At 40.6% G+C, this 22222-nt stretch overlaps 1 protein-coding gene across 1 annotated transcript in view; it reads left to right on the forward strand.

Moving 5' to 3' along the window:
• Positions 1-22222, forward strand: part of EGLN1 (egl-9 family hypoxia inducible factor 1) — a 38007-nt gene that overhangs the window by 10805 nt on the left and 4980 nt on the right. The window contains exons 2-3 of the mRNA XM_082307683.1: positions 18208-18327; positions 20733-20869. Of these exons, the coding sequence (XP_082163809.1) occupies positions 18208-18327; positions 20733-20869 (257 nt within the window). The remainder of the gene's footprint in view (positions 1-18207; positions 18328-20732; positions 20870-22222) is intronic.

Here is a 22222-nt window from a genome sequence, read left to right on the forward strand (position 1 = left end):
CCCCCGCGTGCTGCTGTGAGAGCAGAGCCTGAGACTGCCTTGCCTCGTTTCAGCAAAAACAAGCATTATGTTGAAAATGATACAAAGGTGAACGCAGTGAAGGGAGTTCAGGAAGCTGTTCTCCCTTTTGGTCCTAACGGGGTGGAGGAATTGTTGCGTTGATTGTCAGATGACTGTAAGAAGTTTTAAAATGCAATAAACTGGCTGAAGGCTTGGGTTTATATGTATTTGGTTGGTGGTTTGGTTTTTTTTTTCTTTATGTAAAGATACTTTAGATCTGTTTACAGGAGGAGCTCATATTGTCAATTCACATCACTTTGTTCTGTTGATAGCTCGAAATTCTTGGTGAAGTGGCAGAGGCTGTAGGTTTCTCTGCTGGGCATACTCTTGCTGTGGCTTGTGGACCTTCTGGTGTGTCAGGGTCTGTTACCTTCCTGCTTGCGTAGTTCAGAAGGCTGCAGCTATATAGTTAGAACAATCCTGAAGTTACTAGTCAAATTAAACCAAAAAGTTACAATAATAGATTAACCTGACTGTGGTGATAATGTGGAATTTAAATTGCTGTAGATCAAAAACTTGGTCCATACTAATTCTGAGGCAGAAATCCTCACGTTTAAGTTCTCTGCACTGTGAAAAAGTCCAGGGATGCAACATGTGAGAGGTTTCCAAAGCAGTTTATAGCTGGTTAATCATACATCTTTCTTGTTGCTGCTCTCTGTCCTGTTCAAGCATCTGTTCAAGCAGCTAACCCTCGCCGTGGACGCCAAGCTCCGTCAACAGCCTCTGCTGTATTCTCACAGCCTGTGGTCTGTGCTCGGCTGAAGGCATCGGGCCCTTCCAGTTCCAGCGGTTGCTGCATTGTTGTTCAGGCAGCTGGCACGCAGCCTTGCTGCTGTGAGAAAGGAAACTGTGGCCAGTTGATAACAGCATCTTAAACTGACTCAGTTTCAGCTGGCATATTACATGATGCCCAGTGAAATAGATGCTGGCTAATCGTACCTCTGTTGGGCTTAACCTTATTTGTGTCTCCTCTAGCCCCTATATGACAGGGCATCAGCCAGTCAGTAGCACTCTTCATAATAGTGGATTTGCTTTTTTCAGGTCATACGGGAAGAGGCTGGAAGAGCTGGGGCTGTTTATGCTGGAGAGGAGAAGGCGTGGGGGTACCAGTGTGTACAGATACCTGATGGGGGGAGTGAAGAAGGAGCCAGGCTTTTCTCAGCGGTGCCCAGTGGCGAGGCAGGGGGCACACTGAAATGCAAAAAAATTCCCTTTAAATGTAAGAAACACTTTTTCCACTGTGAGGGTGATCAAACGGAGAAGCAGGTTGCCAGAGAGGTGGTGGAGTCTCCATCCTTGGAGGTATTCAAAACCTGACTGCTGGTCACCCAACCTACGGTGGGTGACCCTGCTCTGAGCAGGGGGACCAGATGATCTCCAGAGATGCCTGCCAACCTCAGCCCTCCTGTGGAAAAAAAAATACTGCAGTTTGGTGCGGAGGAGATACAAAACAAGCCAATTTTTGCAGTCTGCTAAACCAGGTTTTTTTCCAGCAGTGGCAGTCAGTAGTAAGTCCTGCTTATTGCATCTTTGAGTGAAGTGGCAGGAAGTCTGTCTTCCTACTAGTGGTCATTTGCTGCTTAAAGGAACATTGTGGTCGGATATGTAAGTAATGTAACAGTTTGAAATATTCCTGGGTTGAATCCCTTTTGGTCGTCCAGGTGGTCACTTGTACTACAGTCTGTGCTGCTGCCTCTTCACTGTTTCCTCCCATGTTGCCTGTTGTACAGTTCATATGTGCATATGCCCATTACGCAGTCCTGTCGTGGGATACCTTGCTGATTTAAAGCATGTATACACTTCACAAGAATGATTTAAGCAAAAATTTAAGAAATTAAAATCAACTATTTATCTATAGGGGGGTGCATGCTTTCTCTCCAAAATTATTTATGTATTATGACCTCTTCTACAGTGAGAGGGCATAGTGCACCAGGGATAGCTATCCTTTCTCCGCTAGACAGCCAGAAAACTGAAATACGCTGTTTCAAAGCCACAAACTACCAAAAAGTGCTCTACTTTAATGTTTACCATATTTTTACTTCATGTAGCAAATTTGTTACAAACATCTGGACAAAATTATTTTCAGTACATTTTAGTTTTATTTTACTTAAGAAAAATGCCACCCACTTAACATTAAAAACAGTATCAGAGAAGCGTGAGGGGGGAACCTTTGAACGGGTAAGAGTCAGGCTCGTATATTTTGTCAGGCTGTTGTATAAATCAAAAACCTGCAGCTCTCAAGTTACAATCCTCACCCCTTATTTTAACTTGTAGCCATTCTTCTTCTGTCTGTACTCCCCATGCGTGCTTGCTGCTCCTGCCTGCGCTCCCCTGGAGACCTTGGTCTGCAGTGCTGGGTTCCTTTGCTGGTGAGGGAGAGGAGAAGGGCGAAGGAGCAGGTGTTGAGAGAGGCGGCTGCAGAGGACGAGGCTCGCCTCAGTTGCTGCTGTCTGCCAGGTATTCAGCAGTTGCAGGCACCCTGTCGATGGGCTATCCTCCGCAAGGACTGCGTTCGAGAGATAAGAGCCGCATGCCTCTCGGGAGATGCCAGTTTGACCATCCGTGCCCTATATCTAGTCGCAAATTGAAGCCAGATGGAGTTGTGCTCATCTGGAGTGACCTTCTGTATGAGCTAGATGCTAGATCATCCCTGAATTGTAGGTTAAGGCTATGTGTTTTTGAAGAGGATCCAGTCTTGCTGTAAAAAAAAAAAAAAAATCCCAACTAAAAAAATGTAGTGAAACAAAGTATAAACTAGCCGTTGTTATTGTTGATGACCCACTCTGCTCAAAACTTAGACTGTTTTTGCACTCTGGCTAATTAGTTTCAGATTCTAGCAAGTTGCCCTCTCATGTTTGCTAGATGGGAGTTCTTCCTTATTGAATGTCTCCGTTTCACACAAGTATTTGTCATCTATGTTCATACTGTTATGTATTTGTTGTAAATAATCAATAATTGTTGTGTATATGAAGCTTCAAAATGTATATAAACTGACGCTCTTATATATCACCCACCTTCTGGCAATTCAGGAACTCTCTGAGGCGGAGGTTGCATCTGGACCACTGCTCGTAATACGCACAGATGGATGGACATATTCACCATTAATTTATGTAATCTTGTTTTAAAAGCCAGTTGTACTTTTGGCCTCTGCAACATCCTGTAACAATGAGTCCCACAGTTTGATTAGATGGAAAAGGAACTTCCTTTTGTTTAAAACCTACTGCCTGGTGATTTCAATGTCTCCTAGACTCTGTATTGTGAAAACTCATTTCCCAGTAGTTTTACTTTTTATGGTTTTAGAAGTCTGGCATTTTCTTCCATATATTTTTCAGCTGACAGCTTTTCCCTCCTAAACTGAAGAATTGTAGTCTTTTTAGTATGTCTTCAGATGGGTACTGTTCCACATTTCTGGTCATTCCTGCTGCCCTTCTGTGCAGCTTTTGCTTTTCTGGTTCTGCTAATCCCCCTTTAAGGCAACCAGAATTACACTATTAATGTACAAGTACATCATGAATTTGTATGCTGGCATAGTGATGTTTTCTGTGTCGCCTTTCCCTATCTAGTGATTTATGACACTTTAGTTGCCTCTGCTGCTGTGCTGAGGTGATGTTCTTAGGAGAACTGCCTGTATTTACTACAGTTTGTTTTTTTTTTTTTTTTTCTAAAGTGATGCTATCCAATTTAGAAGACATCTCTGTGTAGAAGGAATTGTTGGTTTTGTTGTTTGTTTGTTTTTTTTTTTTTTCCTCCCGAGAGTATTCCTTTGCACTCTACTCCTTTACTGAATTTCACCTGCCATTTTATTGTCCAGGCACTTGACATCATTTTACTCTACTGTGCATCTTTCTGCAGTCAGGGCAAGGATGGATTACGCAACATATATCCATATTGCATGTAAACATTGCCGCTCTGCTGTGCTCACCCCCTTTTCCCAGGTCAGGTATGAAAAGTACAGGTCCTGTGGGGATCCTGCTAGTAACTCTCATTTTTCACTGAAAGGAGGTTAGTTTGCTGTAGTGAAATTCCTATTGCAATTTACTGGTTTATTGCTATTTGCTTTGCCTGTTCCAGTACTTTGGAATGCCTCAGGAGTAAGAGCCACACTTAAAATGCTTTATACTTAAAAATGTCTAATTTTTGCATTAAAATTAATGCGTCGAGTAAATTTTTATTAAATCTCCATTATAGCTTGGAGAAAATGACATGTAGCGACTCCCGAAGGCCTCCTAACACCTGGCACAGGCTCAAGAACAACACAGGAGTTCCTAGACTGGAGTCCTGACTTTGTCATTTTCCTCAGCAAAAATAGAAAACGGGAGTGGTCTCTCTCGTGAGCCAAAGGCTACGCCAAAATTATATTGTAGGCTATATAGGTATTAACAAGATAAACATACATTATTTTTACCTATCTAGTCCTATAGCCTTATAAAGAGCCTTGCAAACATGGAAAATCGTATTCCTTTACAGGACAAGAAATGTAGATGAAGATACTACTACCTTTATTTTCAGTTTGTCTTCTCATATAGCAACATGGATGTTGCTATATGAGAGGTGTTGCTTCTGATGTTTACTTTTTACTGGGCCTTTTAGTCTTTCTAAACACACATCCTGCTACTGCGAAGGTACCTCCGTTGAAAGACAAAGCTAGCAAGAAATGACCCTCGCCATTGAGGCTTCAGCTTCAACAGTTCAACTGGTAATAGCTCCATAGTAAAACCCCAGAGAAAAATTGCCTTAGAATGAGGGAGAATTCCAAAACACTTTTTTTTTTTTTTTTTTTTTTTTTTTCATTTTCTTCCTGCCCCTGGTTTGGGTACAGCTTTCCAGAGGGAGTGAAGGAATTCTTCTGGGGCTCGGTGGAGAACAGAATTTGCCAGTGATACGAAGATGGAGGCCCTTTGAGATTTCTCCCTTTGAAAAACCCCTTACACTTTTTTTCATCAGCTGTCCTTCATTTGCAAGGAAGAGTTATCTTGGCTTTGGAACCCTTAATTGAGGTTGCCTTTACAGAGGAAGAAAATTCTTGTTTTCTGCAGTAACTTTCAGTAGTCTTGCTGACAGCTGCATAGCATTGCTTGTATTGATCCTGGGAATAAAATATATTATAGTTTTTTTTCCTGGCACTTGAGGGTTGGTTTGTGTGCCAAGCTGGGGGACCAGTCAATACGCTTGAGGGCAGAGCTGCCGTTCAGAGAGATACAGACAGGCCGGAGGCGTGGGCCAACAGCAGCCTTATGGAGATCAGCAAGGGCAAAGGCAAAGCCCTGCACCTGGAAGAGCCCCGTGCAGTGGTATGGGCTGGGGACCAACAAGTGCTGGGTGAGGGGGATCGTCGCCTCCCTCAATCCGCAGGCTCTGCTCCTGGTAGTGCCGCACGGGGTGCTCTTGTCCTTCCCAGCTGCCACAGCACACTGCTGGCTCCTCTTGAGCATCCTGGGCTGTGTTCGTTTTGGATTGCATCCTAAGCTCTGTTGTTTTCCTATATGTGAATTTAGTTTTAAACAGTTTTTAAGTAACCAGATAATATTGTTATGTGTTACTGCCTATAGATTTGAAACCCATTTTGCTCATGTGAATAAGCAATACAAAACCACTGCTTTCCCTGAAGAATTTATAATTAAATATAAGCTAAATCTTCATATATAATAATTTTGTGTGCATACACCCCCACACGCCCCCCCAGCAAAAACTAGGTAATTATTTAAAACATGAAATAAGTCAATTCCATTTGGAACTAATGGAAGAATTTTTTTAGGAACATTGCAGTTACCTATTGTTACAGCAGCTGCAATTTGAATTGACTTTTTTTGTTTCTAGTTAACTTTTTGCAAAGCCACTCCATGTGAATATTGTATCTGGGAGACAGGTTATGTGAGCAGCCTTCTGCATACAGTGGGTGGATATGAGCACAATAGTACTGTGCTGTGTGTGGAGCGGTGGCTTTTTTTCCTTATTTTCAGTTGCAATTCTGTGTGCTGACAGTAACCTCTGATGCCTGAGATGTTTTGTAGTGCGGGTGATTAAGGGACCCGAGGACACAGAAAAGCAATTATAGCTGAGGCCTGATGGGGTATCTCAGTTGTTAGTGCTTGCAGCTTGATTTCATGGGGTGAGTAGCAGGGCAGTCGCAATTAAAACCCGTGCTGTGGAACTTGCTCGCTTTGTTATCGCAGCGCGTGTTTGGCAAGCACCTCTGCTGTCCACGGGTTCTTACCTGCTCCTCCTCTTCCTCCCTCGTCTTCCCTGCAGCCTTTCCTCTGGCTTCAGAATCGGTTTTCTTCTTCTTCGGTTGCACATCTCAGATCAGGTGAAGACTTGGAGAGGATACAAAGTGAGTTCTGGGATCTGTAGTATCTTCAGTGTAAAGATACAGGGCTATCTATTACACATAACAGAAGTTAGTAAATCAGTTGACTGCCCAGGGTAACTTCCTGAAATGCAGTCTCCTATTGAGAAACTACTATTCACTGTTAGTGTACTTAATAGATTTTTATAGGTTTTAGAAGATTTTAGAAAAATAGGTTTTAGAAGATCTATTGTTTATTTTCAGTAATGATGTAGGAATTTCATTTTAAAATATGGTCTGTGGCTGAAAAATACACTTCTGCCAGCCCTGAAATCTGAAGTGGTTGCCTGCTGACTTGAAGGGGAAGTTGATTTCTTGTACAGAAATCTGGAATCTAGTATTTTGCAGAACTGATTGTTGTTCCACTTGTTGTAGTTCTCATGGTAGTCAGCATTATTTTCCCCCGTCCAGTAATGCAGACTTCTGTCAGCACTGCTGTTCTTTCTGGTGTCTGCTTCTCTTTCGTCATCTGCCTTTCGTTTCACTGTACATCACCTGTGCATCAGTAATTTCCACTGCTGTTGCTTAAGGTGATGATGAGCTCATATCCTTGAGTTGTTTCAGGGTGTTTGCAGACTGAGGCAAACAGTTTTTCATCAATTATGTTCTTGCAGATATTTTTTTATCTTGGTCACAACTTAAAGCAGGGAACAGGCTTTGAAAAATAAACCTTAAGCTCTGCAGATCTTGCATGTAGGTTGCATAAATATATCCTATGGAACAGTCCTTCCTCGTGGTCTGACGTGACACCTCTGATCTAGGCTACCATTGCTAATCCCTGCAATCTCTCCCCAGTGAGTACAGTAAGTTGTAAAGCCCTAGCGGTCCCTTAGTTTACCAGAAGAGTTCCTGCTGATTGGACTTTTAGGGACAGACAGAAAAACCTTTCTGCAGAAGCATGAGAAAATGAGGTGTGCATGTCCTGTCTTGAGATCCATCATTTCTGGGTGGGATGTGGAACAGCGTGCTTCCCTTTTTTACTAAATGTGGTGCTGTTAAGAAGGTTTAAGAGTATGTAAGTACTGGCTGTATGCTAACTCAGCTGGTGTTAGGATTTCTAACTTTCTGTGTGAGCATTTGGGGAGAGAGGTCCTGGTTCTGTGCTCTTCTGAATGCCCTGAAAGAGGAGAAAGATCTTGGTGACAAGTTGTTTCAGAGAGGCTTTCTTCTTGTTCCCCTTCATGTCAGGTTTCATACATTTGTAGCATTTCTTCTTACATCATCACTTAGTGGAGTTTGGGATCTGCCGCCTTCTGATTTTTAGAGTGGAGTTTGAGGTTAGCATCCTACTTCTAAGCATGATACTTGTCGAGTTCCAGACAGTCATAGCAATGGTGATTGACAGGAGCCTTGACAGATAGCATCAACAGATATTCCAGTTGTTGTTGACAGAAAAGGGCCGATCTGTGGAATAGCCTACTTGCCTTTTAGGAAGGGTGAATAATTTGATGAATATATAAAATAAAATACTATTTTTGTTACTGAAATAGTGGCAAGGAGGAAAGTAGGTACATTTTTTGCCTGGATTCGTTTTTGTAGCAGTTTCCTAATGCCAAGTATAAATGACCTTGGAACAAACCAGATGGGTTCCTTCTAATCAATTGATAGTTGGTAATGCAGCACATTTTATTTTTCCCAAGGCATGAGGGTGATGTGTGTTTCCATCACGTTGGGCTCTTGGGGCATAAGTGGTTGCCACCGATGGGGAGAGTGGGGAAAAGCCTGTTGGAGCAGCACCAGGGAGCTCTGCTCTCTGCAGGAGGTCCTAACCTAAAGGTGATCCTGTTGGTGCCATGAGCATAAATTTGCTGTAGAGTCAGCTGAATTGGCGTTTGGGGCTAGGCGAGGCGAGGGTGGGCAGTTTCCTCAGGTGTTTCTCACTGCCTGGAGTCAGTATTGGGTACATTCAGATCTTTCTCGTGCTCACATGGCCACGTACTCATAGAGCAAATACATCGCATTCCTGAGCCGCCTTCCCCCCGCAGTTGCACTGAGCCGGAGCAGCCTCCCTGTTGCAGCAAAATGCCTCCTTAACCCGAAGTAACGTGGCTGGCTCTGCTGGGACATACACGGAAGGGGTGGGTTTTGGAGATGCTTTTCTGACTCGCATGCCGACGTCAGCAGTCCTGCTCCTGGCATTTATGGCCAGCCCTTAACTCTGTGGGTCCTCAGCTGTTCCTCAAGGCTTTCCCTGAGCACTGATGGGAGCCCGACACAGCTGCAACACCAGTAGATTTGTATAATGCCTGCTTATGTTTGAACTGGGTACACTGGGTGATCTGGTTAAAACCAAAAAAACCCCAAGTGTTGTTTATACCAGCTGGTAGAGAGGCCCTATTACAGTGTGATGGTGGGATTGTAAAGACAGGCTTGGATGGAGACAGTTTATGTGTGAAAGCCCACAAAAAGCGACATGGGCAGAGTCAGCATTTCTTGGATTTAAATTGTAGGTGACTTGAAAGCATATTACAGGCTGTTCGTTGCTATTTGGCTTTAAACTTTTGTGCAGTGTTAATATAAATTAAAGCAGTGCTTTGTTTATTAGCATTTCAGTGCACAGTTATTTGGTGTTTTAATTTATAAATAATTTCAAAGAATTGTCTGGACTCTTAATAGTGGGAGTGAATGCTATAGCGTATGGTGTCAAGTTTGGAATGCTGTGGGCATGCTGAATCATGTATGTCCTCTTGCAAATATCATTAAAAACTATTTTAAAAATGAATTTCCTCAACACACTGTTTATGGCAGTAAATCCTTCTGTGGTTAAAATCTAGAGGTGGTATCTGAGACCTTGACTTGGACACTTCAGTAAATGTTTGTGTAGATGCAGTAAAGTTAAGATACTTAGTGTACGCAAGTACCTTCAAGTATCTAGCTAACCATAGTACTAAACATGTAGTCCTCTTACCATCCAGTTGTACAACATTCAAGTTTATATAAAGAGATCTTTCCTGCAAGCTAAGCTTCAGTTATATGGTTATTTTGCTCCTTAAAGCAGAAACAAAATTACAGTTTTAAGTAAGAAATGAAGTAACTAAAATCAGGCCTTTTTTATATATACGTCTCCTAGTATTTAGCAAAACTATCATGTACAGTTTCTTCTATAGGGAAGAAGTTCTAGGCTTCTGGGTATGTATAGTTATGGGGGGAGAATGGTAGTGATGATGAGTGATATTCTTTAAATGGCAAATCTCTCAGCCATTCACTTTCACAGAAAGTACAGTGAGGTTTTGTTTAAAAATAAAAACAAAAACCAACCACCCCTTGCCCACCCTTAATCCTTAGGGTTTTTTCCTCCCCAGCCTCTCCTGGTATTAAGAAGTATAAAACGTCTCCAGCTTTGAAGTTCGGGCTAGTGTGCATGCTTTATTTTTAAGGTAATCTTAAATTCAGTTCATCCAGTAGATCTCGTGCAACTAAACAACTTCACTGATCGTATGTAATAGTCTTAAAATAGGTAATCATGCTTTTTCATGTGTCATTCATCAGTGTGCCTGCTGATGTCATGTGGTTGGCTCTGCAGATCTGCTGTGCACAAACTACTGTCAGAATATATTTTAAGTGATGTAGCCAAATGAGACTTAACTTCTTACTATTTTAGTGCACTGTTGTAATTTGTTTGTGTTGTGTTATTTTTAGTTCTTAAAGATGTTGCTTCTCTGCTCTTTCTGAATGGTTACTGGTGAAACTAGTAAGTTGACTAGTCTCAGGCGAGAGCAGAATGTTCTGCCCCATCTTGGGGGGAAAAAAGTTTCAAAGTACTTATTTTCTAAATGGCATTATTCCTTTAAAAGCATTTATGACGTTAAATTAAAAACAGACTCTTAATCTGTGTTGATTGACTGACTTCTCTCTCAAATTTTTGTACTGCGCCAGAACACTGAGTCACCAGTCTGCTTCTCTTGGAGGGAACCGGGAGTTATCCATGCAGGCCAGCCAATTCTGCAAACACATTTTACATTATTCAACAGTTGTTTGAATCTGAAGTGTATTGGTCAACTTATTTAATCATAACGTAGAGAGATTTAGGCTGAACACATCAAAGTATGCTTTAAACCCTTCTCGGGTTGTGTGTGTTTGCTCCTAGGCTTTTAAGAGAGAACTTTCTGCCCCTGGTGACAGTGCTTTTCATCTACCTTCTTTGGGAAGCCTCTATTAGGTATATCTGGGGGATTTTTTTGTTTGTTTTTTCTAGGTTGTTGACTTTTTTTAAGTTTGTAGTAGACTTTGATATCAAAACGATCAGAATGTGTCATGTTGAACCTTAGGGGAGCTATTAGTGTTTTGAAGCACTAACATAGCTTGGATGTGCTCACGTTAAATCTTTTTTTTTTTTCTTTTTTTCCTTAAGGGAATGCAGGTGCTTTAGGCTTGAAGACATTGTTTATATTCAGAGATGCATTAGATAAACTTTACTTTTTTTTTCTTTTAATACCCCGTTTAAGCCAGCGCACAACTCTGTATACTTTTTTAGATTTGAACACAGTTTTATTTTCCTAATTTATTTTCCTAATAAGCAGTTAGATTAAGTTAATGGAAGCTAGGCCTTGAAAAGATTGGAGGACTGCAAGGGTATTTGCACCAGTTTTGCTGATCCAGTTTTAAACCAGCACCTTTTGGTTAAACTGGCACAATTTTGAGAATAGGAATGTCCTACCTAACTTTGCTAGCAGCCTGGAAAATACCAGTGTGTTAACTATTAAGGAAGATACAATCTTTATTTTTTTTCCCCTGAAGCTTGTAAGCTGACTCAGCGATCTCTTCTCTTTGCCTTTGGAGATTTGAGACTTGCAGCTTTACAAGCTCAGGTACAGGAGAGCAGAGAGAACCTCGTTAATGTTTAAATGTTGTTATCTCAGTTTAGTGGTGGGGGGGGCTGCAGGACTTCAGCTGGGAGTTAGGAAGTGTATTTTAGGCGTTCCTGTTATGTCTGTCTATAACACTGGTTTCAGTCGCACGTTGGTTCACCTTTTGAGATGCATTTCTCCGATTGCCCTGCTTTCCTCGGGGCTCAGTCAAAGCCTCTGTGCCTTCTGTCCCCATGGCGAGAATCTCCACCATCTCCCCCAGGTAAATGGCTCTTGCTTGATAGTTTTGTGGGAGCTTCTCTATACTATGTAAGTTTTTTATTTATTAGATGTATTCATCAAAGTGTGAGCACATCCCACATTCGCAGTCAATTCCTGAATATTGGACTTAAGCAGCTGCAGTTCTGGGTTTGTCCTGTGCCGTTTTGAAGAACTGATGAATTATCGAAACTTGTATGCACATTTCTTCAGCGATTCAAGACCTCATGAACATTTCTTAAGAGCCTATATGTGCATGCATGAATGAAAGGAGTGATATTTGGAAATCAACTTTGTATGATCTTGCTGTTGAGCACAATTAGAATTGAACAGTAAAGGGGGAGTACCAAACCTTGTGCAGCTACAGCGAAAAATACCTGAGCTTGTTTGCTGAGTGGCAGCCTGGTTACATTCAAGGTGTTTGCATCCAAACTCCATGTAGATCTTCTGGCCCTAGAGTGCTGGGCTGAAGGCGGCCACTGAACCAGCATGAAAGTTTCTGCCTTCTGATTTGTGTCAGTTTATTAGGATGCGTGAAGTGAATGTTTTAAGCAGGTAAACGTCGCATAAAACTGAAGACAAGAGTGACTTAATTTGAAGAGAAGTTGAAGAGCCTGCTGCTGAACTGCTAGGTTGTCAAAGCTTTCTCTGAAGTTCAGTCTGAGAAATCAACATCTGTTGGCAAGTTAGAAATAAGCAACGCAGTAAAAGGATTAATCTGTTGTGCCAAACTTTTGGTGGTATGTTATGTTGCTTGATTTTGTATGCTTATGAAATGCGGTTCTATCAAAGCAAGTAGAAATCTTGTGTTGGCCACTGCATTGAAAGGCCCGGGAAGGAGTGCGGTAGGTCAGGTTACCATTAGTTTCTCAACTCTCTAGAAGCTCATGGAAGGTACAATCCGTGTACATAGCTGTGTGCCGCTTCTATTTATAGCATAAGCAGCTATGTCAGCTCTCAGTTTTTCCTCTCTCCCTTCCTATCTGAGTTCATTTTTCATCTCTGTTTTCAGTTCAGTTTGCCTTCCCTTTGCCAGCTCAAGAGCTGGCAGCTTTGCCAAGCCTACTTGCCTGTTAGAACTTCTGCTGCTACTTTCAGCAGCCACAGGAGAGGGGTGAACCGCGCTTGTCGTCCCTGCCTTCAGTCGTTTTTTCCTAGAAGAGCAGCTTGCTCTGTGCTTGCCAGAAGATGACCCAAATAGCTGGTATTTGAAGTAGTTGGGGGTTTTGGGGTTGTTTGGGGTTTTTTTTGTTGGTTTTTGTTGTTGTTGTTTTTTTATTCTGCAGCTAGGTGTTTTACCATATCTGCAGAGAAAAATGCAACAGAAAATAATAGCTCATACTCCTTTGCTAATAGACAAATTGAATGGCTGTAGTGGTAACTTAGTATTGGGAGAGAGGGTTTAAAGATAAATGATTCAAAGCTGCTGCAATGTGTCAGTCTCTTCCTTATGTTATCTCCTAACTCAAATTTACTGATTCCCATTCTCTCTTGGGGACGTGTGAACTACTGAGTTGTTTAATTTTTAAGCCCATAAGTAGTAGTTTGCTTTCCTCTTGCAGGTTCTCCAGTTGCAAGGTATGGATTTTTAATGAGGGAATCTTTGCAGGGACTGATATTTTTCTCCAGCTCTTCCAGTTTCACAGTGTTGACTTGTGTGAAAACTTAGTTCTCTAGCCTTGGTTACTAGATCATGGAGGATATCAGCATAAAGTTTTACTCAGATGAAAGTTAGTATGGAAATACATGGATTAGCTGTGTCCCAAAGAGTTTATTTTACCCCTTTCAACTTCCTCTGTTTTGCATAAGGCTGACAGGAGTTTCTCCCCGTTGATATTTTCTTTCTGTTGCAAGTTTCTGTCTCTGCTTGTGAAGAATTTGCAGGAGAAGTTATGAATCCAAGCCAAGTTTTACCATGTTAACATGTTTGTCAGTAATCTTGACACTGCTCACACAAGGTAGTACCAGTGCAGTCTTTTTTCCTTCAATTTGATTGTTATTTTGTACACCTTGTGAAAAACCTTAGGCTGACATGTGCTTAAACTGAAATGTATTTCCTCAGGACTGTTGTTTGTCAGGGATGAACAAATTATTGAAGTACATCACAGACGAACCAAACAGGGACAGGTCAGATTTTTTTTTTCCTTTTCTTTGGTTCTTCATTCCAGCAGTGTGTGGGGTTTTTTTTTTTCTTTCTTTGAATAATCTGTCAGATGACCCATGCTAAGGATTTCCAGTGAAGTCTTTGTGAGAGCATCTGATAAATTTTGGTAGGAAGTCATCGGTCTTGCGTTTAGACATCTTGTTTTGCTCACTGAGATTTGCAGTTCCTTCAGCAAACAGCAAAAGTGACATCTCCTTGACTGATGCAGCTTTCTTTAATCTGAGCTAAACAATAAAGTTATTTTACATTAATAAACTAATATGACAGAACACGCGTCCTCTCTCCATTTTATGTTTGTGGTTTGGGTTTTTTTTCCCTCTTAAGGAATTTTACGTTGTCACATAGCTGGTATTTTCCCCTCTTGCCTAAGAGTTTGCTATTATTGCTTCCTTTTTTTTTTTTTTTTTTTTTTTTTTTTTTTTTTAAGGAACACCACCTAAACTTGCGGGTATCCAGCTGTGAGAGGAATGGAAAAGATAGAGGAAAAAGCTCCAGTCTGTTTACCTGCAAGTCTTCCTTTAGATATGGGTGAGGCTGTCATTCTCCTCTGTGAAGGGAGGTGGAGGCTAGTCCCAAATAAAACATTTTCAGCTGCTGTGGTGTGCTCCCAGGGTTGAGCGTCTTAGCTGATGCCTCTTTACATAGTGAACAAAACCCTAGGGACTATGGATTATTCCCTCTGATGTTTCCTTTGTGCATTTAATTGTTAATTAGAGTAATGGCTGACACTCTAAGGATGCCATGCTTAGCAAGAAAATCTGTGGTTTCAGTTAGTTCTTCTGTTAACAACTTAATGTTGCTCGCTTGGGCTGATGGCCTAAAGTTAATTTTCCAGAGTTATACATTTGCAAGTAGAACATCTGTATGTGAATGAGTGATCAGCAGCTTCTTAAGTGTGCGAGTACTTCGGTTTGATAGACCCAAGCTGGGCGGATTGCAGAGTGGTGAGGGCGCTTTCATGCCTTCTCGATTACTCACGAATTCCAGAGGGTATCTTAGGACAGCGCTCCTGTGCTCACCATGAGTGCTTGGACTAAGAGAGAAGGCTGCTGGGTTACAGGAGGTTCATCTTAAAAGTGTTTGCAAAGGAATCCAGTGGGTGAGCAAAGCCAGTGTGTGAGTTCAATATATTCTTTGCAGAAATTAAGATTACTGAATGCTTAAAAATTGTCATGCCCAAGAAGCACAAAAGGGGAGATCGCCTTGTCTATTAAAATGCAAGTAATGCCTTAAGTTGGCTTCATCGATGACTTTTATGGGAGAACTGATGAGACAGGTAGCTCTTTGTTTTGGAGAGCTAACAACTTTTAACAGTGTTTTTTAAAAAAAAAAAAAAAAGCCACAAACCCCACATTTTCTCTCTGCTTGGCATACACGTATTTGCTTGCTTATTTATACTGTAAAATGTTAACAACCAACAGAAGTACGTGACTTCATTATTTACCGGGGTTACTTTTTTGTCCTTTCCATGTGGCTAGTCTTGCAGTGCATGACAGTTTGACACGAACTCACTTCATGTTGTTTCACAAAGCAGTATATTTCCTATGCCCTGTAAGTTGTTGAGCTTTGTGACTTTCCTTATCGTAGTTCAACTGGGGAGAGGGAATTGTGACACTAACTGGCAAAAACACGGTATATTATGCTACACTGGCCGATGCGCGAATTTGTTTGCTTTCCAATTTGCCGCTAAAGGCTGAGTCATTCTTACTGTTATAACAAATACATATTAGATAAGTTATCGCAGCAAAACTGTTTCTCGTCTCTTGCAGTTGATGATAGCAGAAGTTTCAGCCTCTAAAGTCAAAAACAAGGGCTTTTTTTAAACATTGGCAGTATTTTAGACTCAAATGGCTGTATGAAACACTTCTGACACTGAATATGGCTGCTCTTTATGTGAAGTTGATGACAACTGGTGTTTCTCCAGACTTGCCAAAAAGTGCTACTGGTCATCTCCCCTTCCCGTCCCGTCCCCTGTTCCCCGCCCCCCCCCCCCCCGTTGATGATAAAGATTCCTTTCTTGATTCCCCTGCAGCAAAGAGAACAAGTACCCATTTCAGTATCTTATAAAGGAAACTATAGCAATTGGATGCAAATTTATACTTCTCTAACTGCAAAATTATCTTTTTGAGGAACAGATGGCAACCAAGTGTGCCTTTGAAAAAAACCCTGTATTGGCCAGAGAGACCTGGGAACTGTCCTAAACTTTTAACACTATCTTTTTTAGCTCAGTGACAGATATTTAGGTTATTTGCATATGTGAAGACGTTTTCATATCTGAGTCTAACTCCTCATGATTTCAGTAAGAATTGACATTGCTCTAGCTACTCAATGTCAATGTTTTCTTCATTCTGAATGAGTTTTAGTAGCTGTTTCATGCAGATATTGAGCAACAATTAATGTCAGGGTTTAATTTACATGATACTTATCGGCAAAACCCCTTAAATTAAAACTTCCCTGTTACTAGGATTGGACCTGCATCTGCTTTCAGCACTGTTCTTGCTCCATGAGAGCTTGATAGGGTTTACATGGCACGTGGGATTTTTTTCAAGAGGGTTGGCTTTCAGTGGAAACATTATCTTCTTCTTCCAGCCCAGCTTCGCTTTTGTTTCTTTCCTTTTTTCACCACAAGAGAGGAAATTACAGAACCTTATTACATTATTTGGTATCTTTAACTCACTGTTTTGATTTTTGTGGGTTTATCTTCCTGCAGCAAAACTGATTTGGCAAATATTCGGTCACATTACTTTATACATGTAATATGTTTACATAATGTGAGATCTGTAATGGTGACTACACTATGATTACAGTAAAGGGATTGAGAAGCTGAAGTGCTTAATCTCAAAATTACAAGTGTATTTGAATTTTGTAGTTTTGCGTACTTTTCACGCAGTGTAGTTACTTTCATCTCATGTGAATGAAGTTGGCTTAATTATTAGGTTTTTTTATAACCGTGGTGCTACTATTTGGCAAATACTATGTTCTCATTTCTGCCTAGAAGGAGCTACCAAAAAATTGCTTCTTCCCTTATTAGAATATATATGGAAACAAAGATTTTAAAATGTTTGCTGCTCTAATGAAATCTATTCTGCTTACATGTGATGTACAAATATTTTACGGATTGAACTGTAAACTTGATTTACTGTAAACTATCTCTCAGCCTGCTCAAAGCACAGTTTCTTGGAAGTAATGCAAACTGTGAGAAGCTTTATTTGTTAACATTTAAAAAAGGGGGGAAAAGTTAAAGTATGAAGCAAAAAATGGACTGAAACTGTTGATGTGAAATACTTTTAAATCTGATGGGTTACACTTCACAGTTAACAATTTATTGGGAAAACTGTTTTTAACGTTTTACATAAGAGAGGTGAAAGAATTTGCGATCCAGAGGTCTGACTTCAAATTCTAACTTAACCAGGCTAAATCTAGACAGGAATGATTAAAAGTTTTGGGTTTTTTTTAGACAGCAGACATTCACTGAGGTTAGTAGTGTATTGGATTGTTGGTAGAAACTCACTTTTTTGCTTTTCTTGTAAATTCATATTACGACTTTTTGCAGATAGGATATTGTCACTGCAGACGTCTGAGTACTGTGGGGGCAGCGGATGACTTGGCCTGGAAAACTTTGTTCTGATCTCTCTCAAAAACCTGAAATGATTACTATTTCCAGCACATGCATAAAGATATGGGGATGTGGCGTACACCAAGCTGGCCATGGGAACTGATAGCTAATCAAGCTCATCAGGCCATCTGTTAGCAAGATGGCCGGTTTGTTTCACACACACATCCGCGTGTCTGAAGACTCAGAGACCAAGCCACCTTCTCGGGGTCTTTCAAGTCAGCTGAGCTCAATGCAGCATGGGAAGTTAAACATACTACTGTACTGGGAATCGTTTGATGTCAGAAGGTTATTGCAGATTACTGTTTGGTGTCAGTTTTCAGTTTCTCACTTCTTGACTAAAAAGGATGTTTTTGTTGTACATGTGTAGGCTTGTTTCAACAAAGGTTCAAAGACCTCCTATGTACAGGACAAAACATAAGCCCAAGAATGCGCTTGGAGTGATTGAGTAAGATGGGCTAATGGTCTTGTCTAAAAAGTGGCCTAAAAATAAGGTTTGACGCTACTTTTTGAGGAGGAATTCTCACAGAAGGGGAAAAAAAAAAAAAGACAAGACAGCTGTCTGTGAACTTGAGACTGGAAAGCAAGTATTCTTATCACAAGGAGAAGCACATGCTATGTAATTAGACACAAGACATTTTTCCTCTCTTGTATTTCATTCAAGGGAGGGAAGTCTGAAGGATTAGTCACAACATGGGAGCAGCCCCACCTTCCATACCTTAATTGAGAGTGTTCCTGTCAATGTGTTTCATGACTTTGTTGTAGACATCTGTTTGTGTTCAAAACCAGTTTTTAACTAGAAAGAAGACACAGATTAAAAAATTATTTTCCCATTATTTCTAACTTAATTTTTATCTTGCTTATGTATGATTTACTTAGGAATTAATACAGATGAAATGTAGGCTTTTTCCCCACACACAGATAAAATTAATTATCGTGTTTGATTCTTTGACTCTAGGCTATGGTGGCTTGTTATCCAGGCAATGGAACGGGATACGTGCGCCATGTTGATAATCCAAATGGAGACGGAAGATGTGTTACATGTATATATTATCTTAATAAAGACTGGGATGCCAAGGTATGCAATAATTTGTTTTCTAAAACTTTTTTTTTACGTATGCTTGCTAATGCAGCTTTGCTACAGGTCATTGTTCACGTCCTTTTTTCTGTGCCTTAGTTGTGTTCTTACATTATGTTAACTGTGGGTATCCTATCCCCCCTGGTTCTGCTGTTAGTGAGAGCGGATAGAGATGAGGGCATTTATTTTCAAGGTTTTGAATGATGGCAGCAGGACCTCTTTGACAGTGAGATTGAAGGAAAGGTGCATGTTTTTGGTATATGTTTCTTAACTGTACATATAAGTATCTGCTATTATCCAAGTTTCATAAATATCTAATTATGCAACTTATTGTACATTATTTGTATGGTAAACACCCCCGCACACACATACACAGAGAGTAAATAAAGAATATTTGTAAGATAATTGCTTTTAGTTTATTTCTCCTTATATTCCTGTTGAATCTTGAGTTTACGGTTTGTGCAACTAGATTACTTAATTGAGTATGCTTATAAAAAGAAAGATGCTGCAGCTTGGGAGCAGTTTCAAATAAGCCAAGTGTTATGATTATTGCTGTATAAGTGTAGTTCAAAGCAGCACAAGTCTTTGTATCATTGTAGGTACAGGATGTAGAATAGATAAGAATTTATAACACAGTTCAAGTGGTCTAAGAATTTACTACCAGTGACTCGAAACTCTCCATAGATGTAGTGACTATGATAAAGTAACTTTTTAATAAGGATTTTACTAGCAATTCAGTGGGATTAGGTGGTTTTGAAGAATGGACGTAGCTAACTGGCTGTGTTGAAAGCACGTGAGAGTAATGCAAAGATAGCTTTGTTTATTCCTTGATTGCTGTGCAGTTAGCTATGGAGAAGTTTATTCGCATTGTATATGGAAAAAAAGATAAAACTACTGATACTTCTATCGTACTTAAGAAGCAGCATGTGGAAGAGCACGTAAGCAGTCAGTTTCTGTGAATTGGGTGCACCAGATATGGGTAACACAGGTTGCAGCTGAGAGTTGTTTCGGTTTTGGGGGTTTTTTTGTTTGGTTGTTTTTTTCTCCCTTTCTTTTCTTGAGTGCTGTCCATTTCTTATAAGAGCCGGATGAGTGTTGTCCCTTTCTTATAAGAGCTGGATGAGACAGTGAGACTGATATCATACTCCTGTAAAACTGGTAGATCAGAAAGCTGAGTCAGAAATGGATGTACTTGAAGCTTTTTTGTTTCTCACTTGCTCTTTGAAATGCCAAATTTGATCCTTCAATTAGAAAATAAATTACTAGCCTTTCTTGCCATGATAGCATCTTCACTTTTAAGTGCACTGGTTGGACTGAACATCTTAAAATGCAGCTCTGGGGCATTTTTAGTTGATTATGGCTTCTCTCCTGGAAAGAAATGAATGCATACCAGAGTGTAGAAGTCAAGCAAATTGCATTTTCACAATAACGGTGAAAAATTTACTAGCTGGATACTTAATTTATGAACAAAGGCATTTGATTTCCTGCAAAATTTGTTTTAAATTACAAATTAACATATTACCAAGTATATTGGTTAGCAAAGAAAGAAGCTAAAACTTTCTTTAGGAGAACAAATTGATCTAAATTGTCACTTCTTGTTCGCTGATTTAGATCACTATTTCAAAAGTCATTTATATCAATTTACCTTGTTAGTACTTGCACTGATGACTTTCCCATGAAGGCCTACGGTGGCTATCTATAGTTAGATTTAGCAACATCAATACCATCAGTAAGAAGAAGCTAACATGACTTAGAAATAATTAACCCCACCTAGTGACTTAGAAAGAATTAAACCTACCTACAAAGAATTAAACCTACCTACCTGTGCTGTTTTCTAGGCATGCATAGGTAGGTCCAACTGTTTTTCAAAGCCTGGAAGAGATCTGAATTGACCAGGAGTAATACAGATTCAAGCTTCAGTTTGAAGTTTCCTAGTCTTTCCTCATCTTAATTACAGAAACATGACATAAACTTGTGCTGCTGTGAAATGAAACAATCTCTTTAATGGGAAAGGGTGAAACTGAGGTGTGAAATACAATGTTTCTCTCATTTGTATTGGCATATTTTTAGCCACTTGTGTAATACCAGTCAGTCTTGTCCATTTTTTGTGAGTAGGTAATGCAGCTAAAAACCAACCAATCTAAACCCACAGCTTTTTATTTAAACATGAATGGAGGTTTAATATTTGCGAGCATTCTGAAATTACTCAGTGACAAATGAGTAAAACGTTTTGTTAAATGAAACGTATTGACAGAAAAGGCGTAGATTCATGATTTCTGTAGCATCTGATAAGGGCTTTTATTTCAGTTCCACGTGTCTGAAATATTTTCAAATGTGATATTCAGTACTTTTAAATGCAATGAGACATTGTTTTCAAGCACTGGTTTTACATATTTAATTTGTAGGTAAGTGGAGGCATCCTTCGGATATTTCCAGAAGGTAAAGCCCAATTCGCTGATATTGAACCCAAATTCGATAGACTGCTATTCTTCTGGTCTGATCGCCGCAACCCTCATGAAGTACAGCCAGCATTTGCTACAAGGTAGGACTGATGGACTCTCTATATATTGCACGATGCCTCTCTTATCAAGAAATGGGCAAATCCTAATGAGAAATAAGTGACACTATGAATTATGACCTGATCCCAGGTCTTTCATGTACAGTTCCAGTTGCACTATGATGAGAAGGGTTTTTTTATCTACTGATTGATTAGGCTTCTGCTGTGCTGATGAGTTTGTACCAATGTCTGATCTCTTATTTTGGAGAAGACATCCTCTTGGCTGGGTAGGAGGGAGGGCTGGAAACACCAGAAGTTTCTGAGCGTGTTCTTGGCAGAACTGGGTAGGAGCACACAGAGCCATAAGCAGACCCCACCTTAGCCAAGGGGTGTTGTCTTCATTATTTCTCTGTAATAAGAGGCTTTACACTCTCCTCCCTTCCCTTTGTCCTCAGCACCTTACTGTGTTACTGGAGGATTGACTAGGTGCTCCAGTTTTATGTCCTCTCTTGTTGGGAGAGAAAGCCACCACATTCTAGTTTGGCAATTGGGAGAGGGCTGTGGGGCAGAAACGACCATTGATACACAAATCTTTTCTTCCTCTGGAGTATTAGAGGAGTTGCTCCCAGTCTGAGTCACAGGGGGAACCTGATATCTCCTTTGTCCCTCAGAGTAGGGCAGGGGATGATGCTAAAGGTCCTGCATTCACCGCCCCCACATTCCCAGTGGTGTTTCCAGATAGCGTTAATACGAAAATCACTGGAGTCGTTGATCCAGGCTTCCTGTTGCCCATGTCGCAACACGTTTGCAGGGCCAGAGCACTGAACATTGACTGGAGCTGTAAGATAACACAAGTACCTTTGCAAGAAGTAACTTGAAACTGCCATCGGCAGGTCCTCTTGCAGAATTTTGGGAGGCTGTACTGCCCTCCCCTCCCCCTTTGTGCTCCGAGCAGTCAGAGGGTGAAATGCCATTTACTAAAGCTCCTTAAAGTCTTTTCTCAATAGCTGGCATTTCATATTTAAATCCTCTATGGGCAGTGGAAAACCAGAGGAGCTGTGTAAGAAGGGGTAGTTAATTTTCCCTTATGGCCAGTGTCCAAAAAAAGAGGTTCTTGCAGCGTGACTCGGTGATGGACTTGACCTAGTAAAGTAAAAGATGAGGTCACAGGGCGAGGTGATACAGAGGCTATATTACAGGTTCTGGGCAAGAACTGTAATAGCAACGCATCAGGACAAAGAAGTGTAAACTTACAGCATCGGTGTCACCCTTTCAATGACTGTTCAGACAATACCTACTAACCTGCTTGCTTTGTGCTTTATGAAATCTTTCTTCTGTCAGACTACAGAAGCGTCATCTCATTTAGATTGTGTTTTATGTCAAGTGCTTCACTTTTTT

Source organism: Platalea leucorodia (genome assembly GCF_965183815.1).
Source record: "Platalea leucorodia genome assembly, chromosome: 3".
In the NCBI taxonomy this organism is placed as follows: domain Eukaryota; kingdom Metazoa; phylum Chordata; class Aves; order Pelecaniformes; family Threskiornithidae; genus Platalea; species Platalea leucorodia.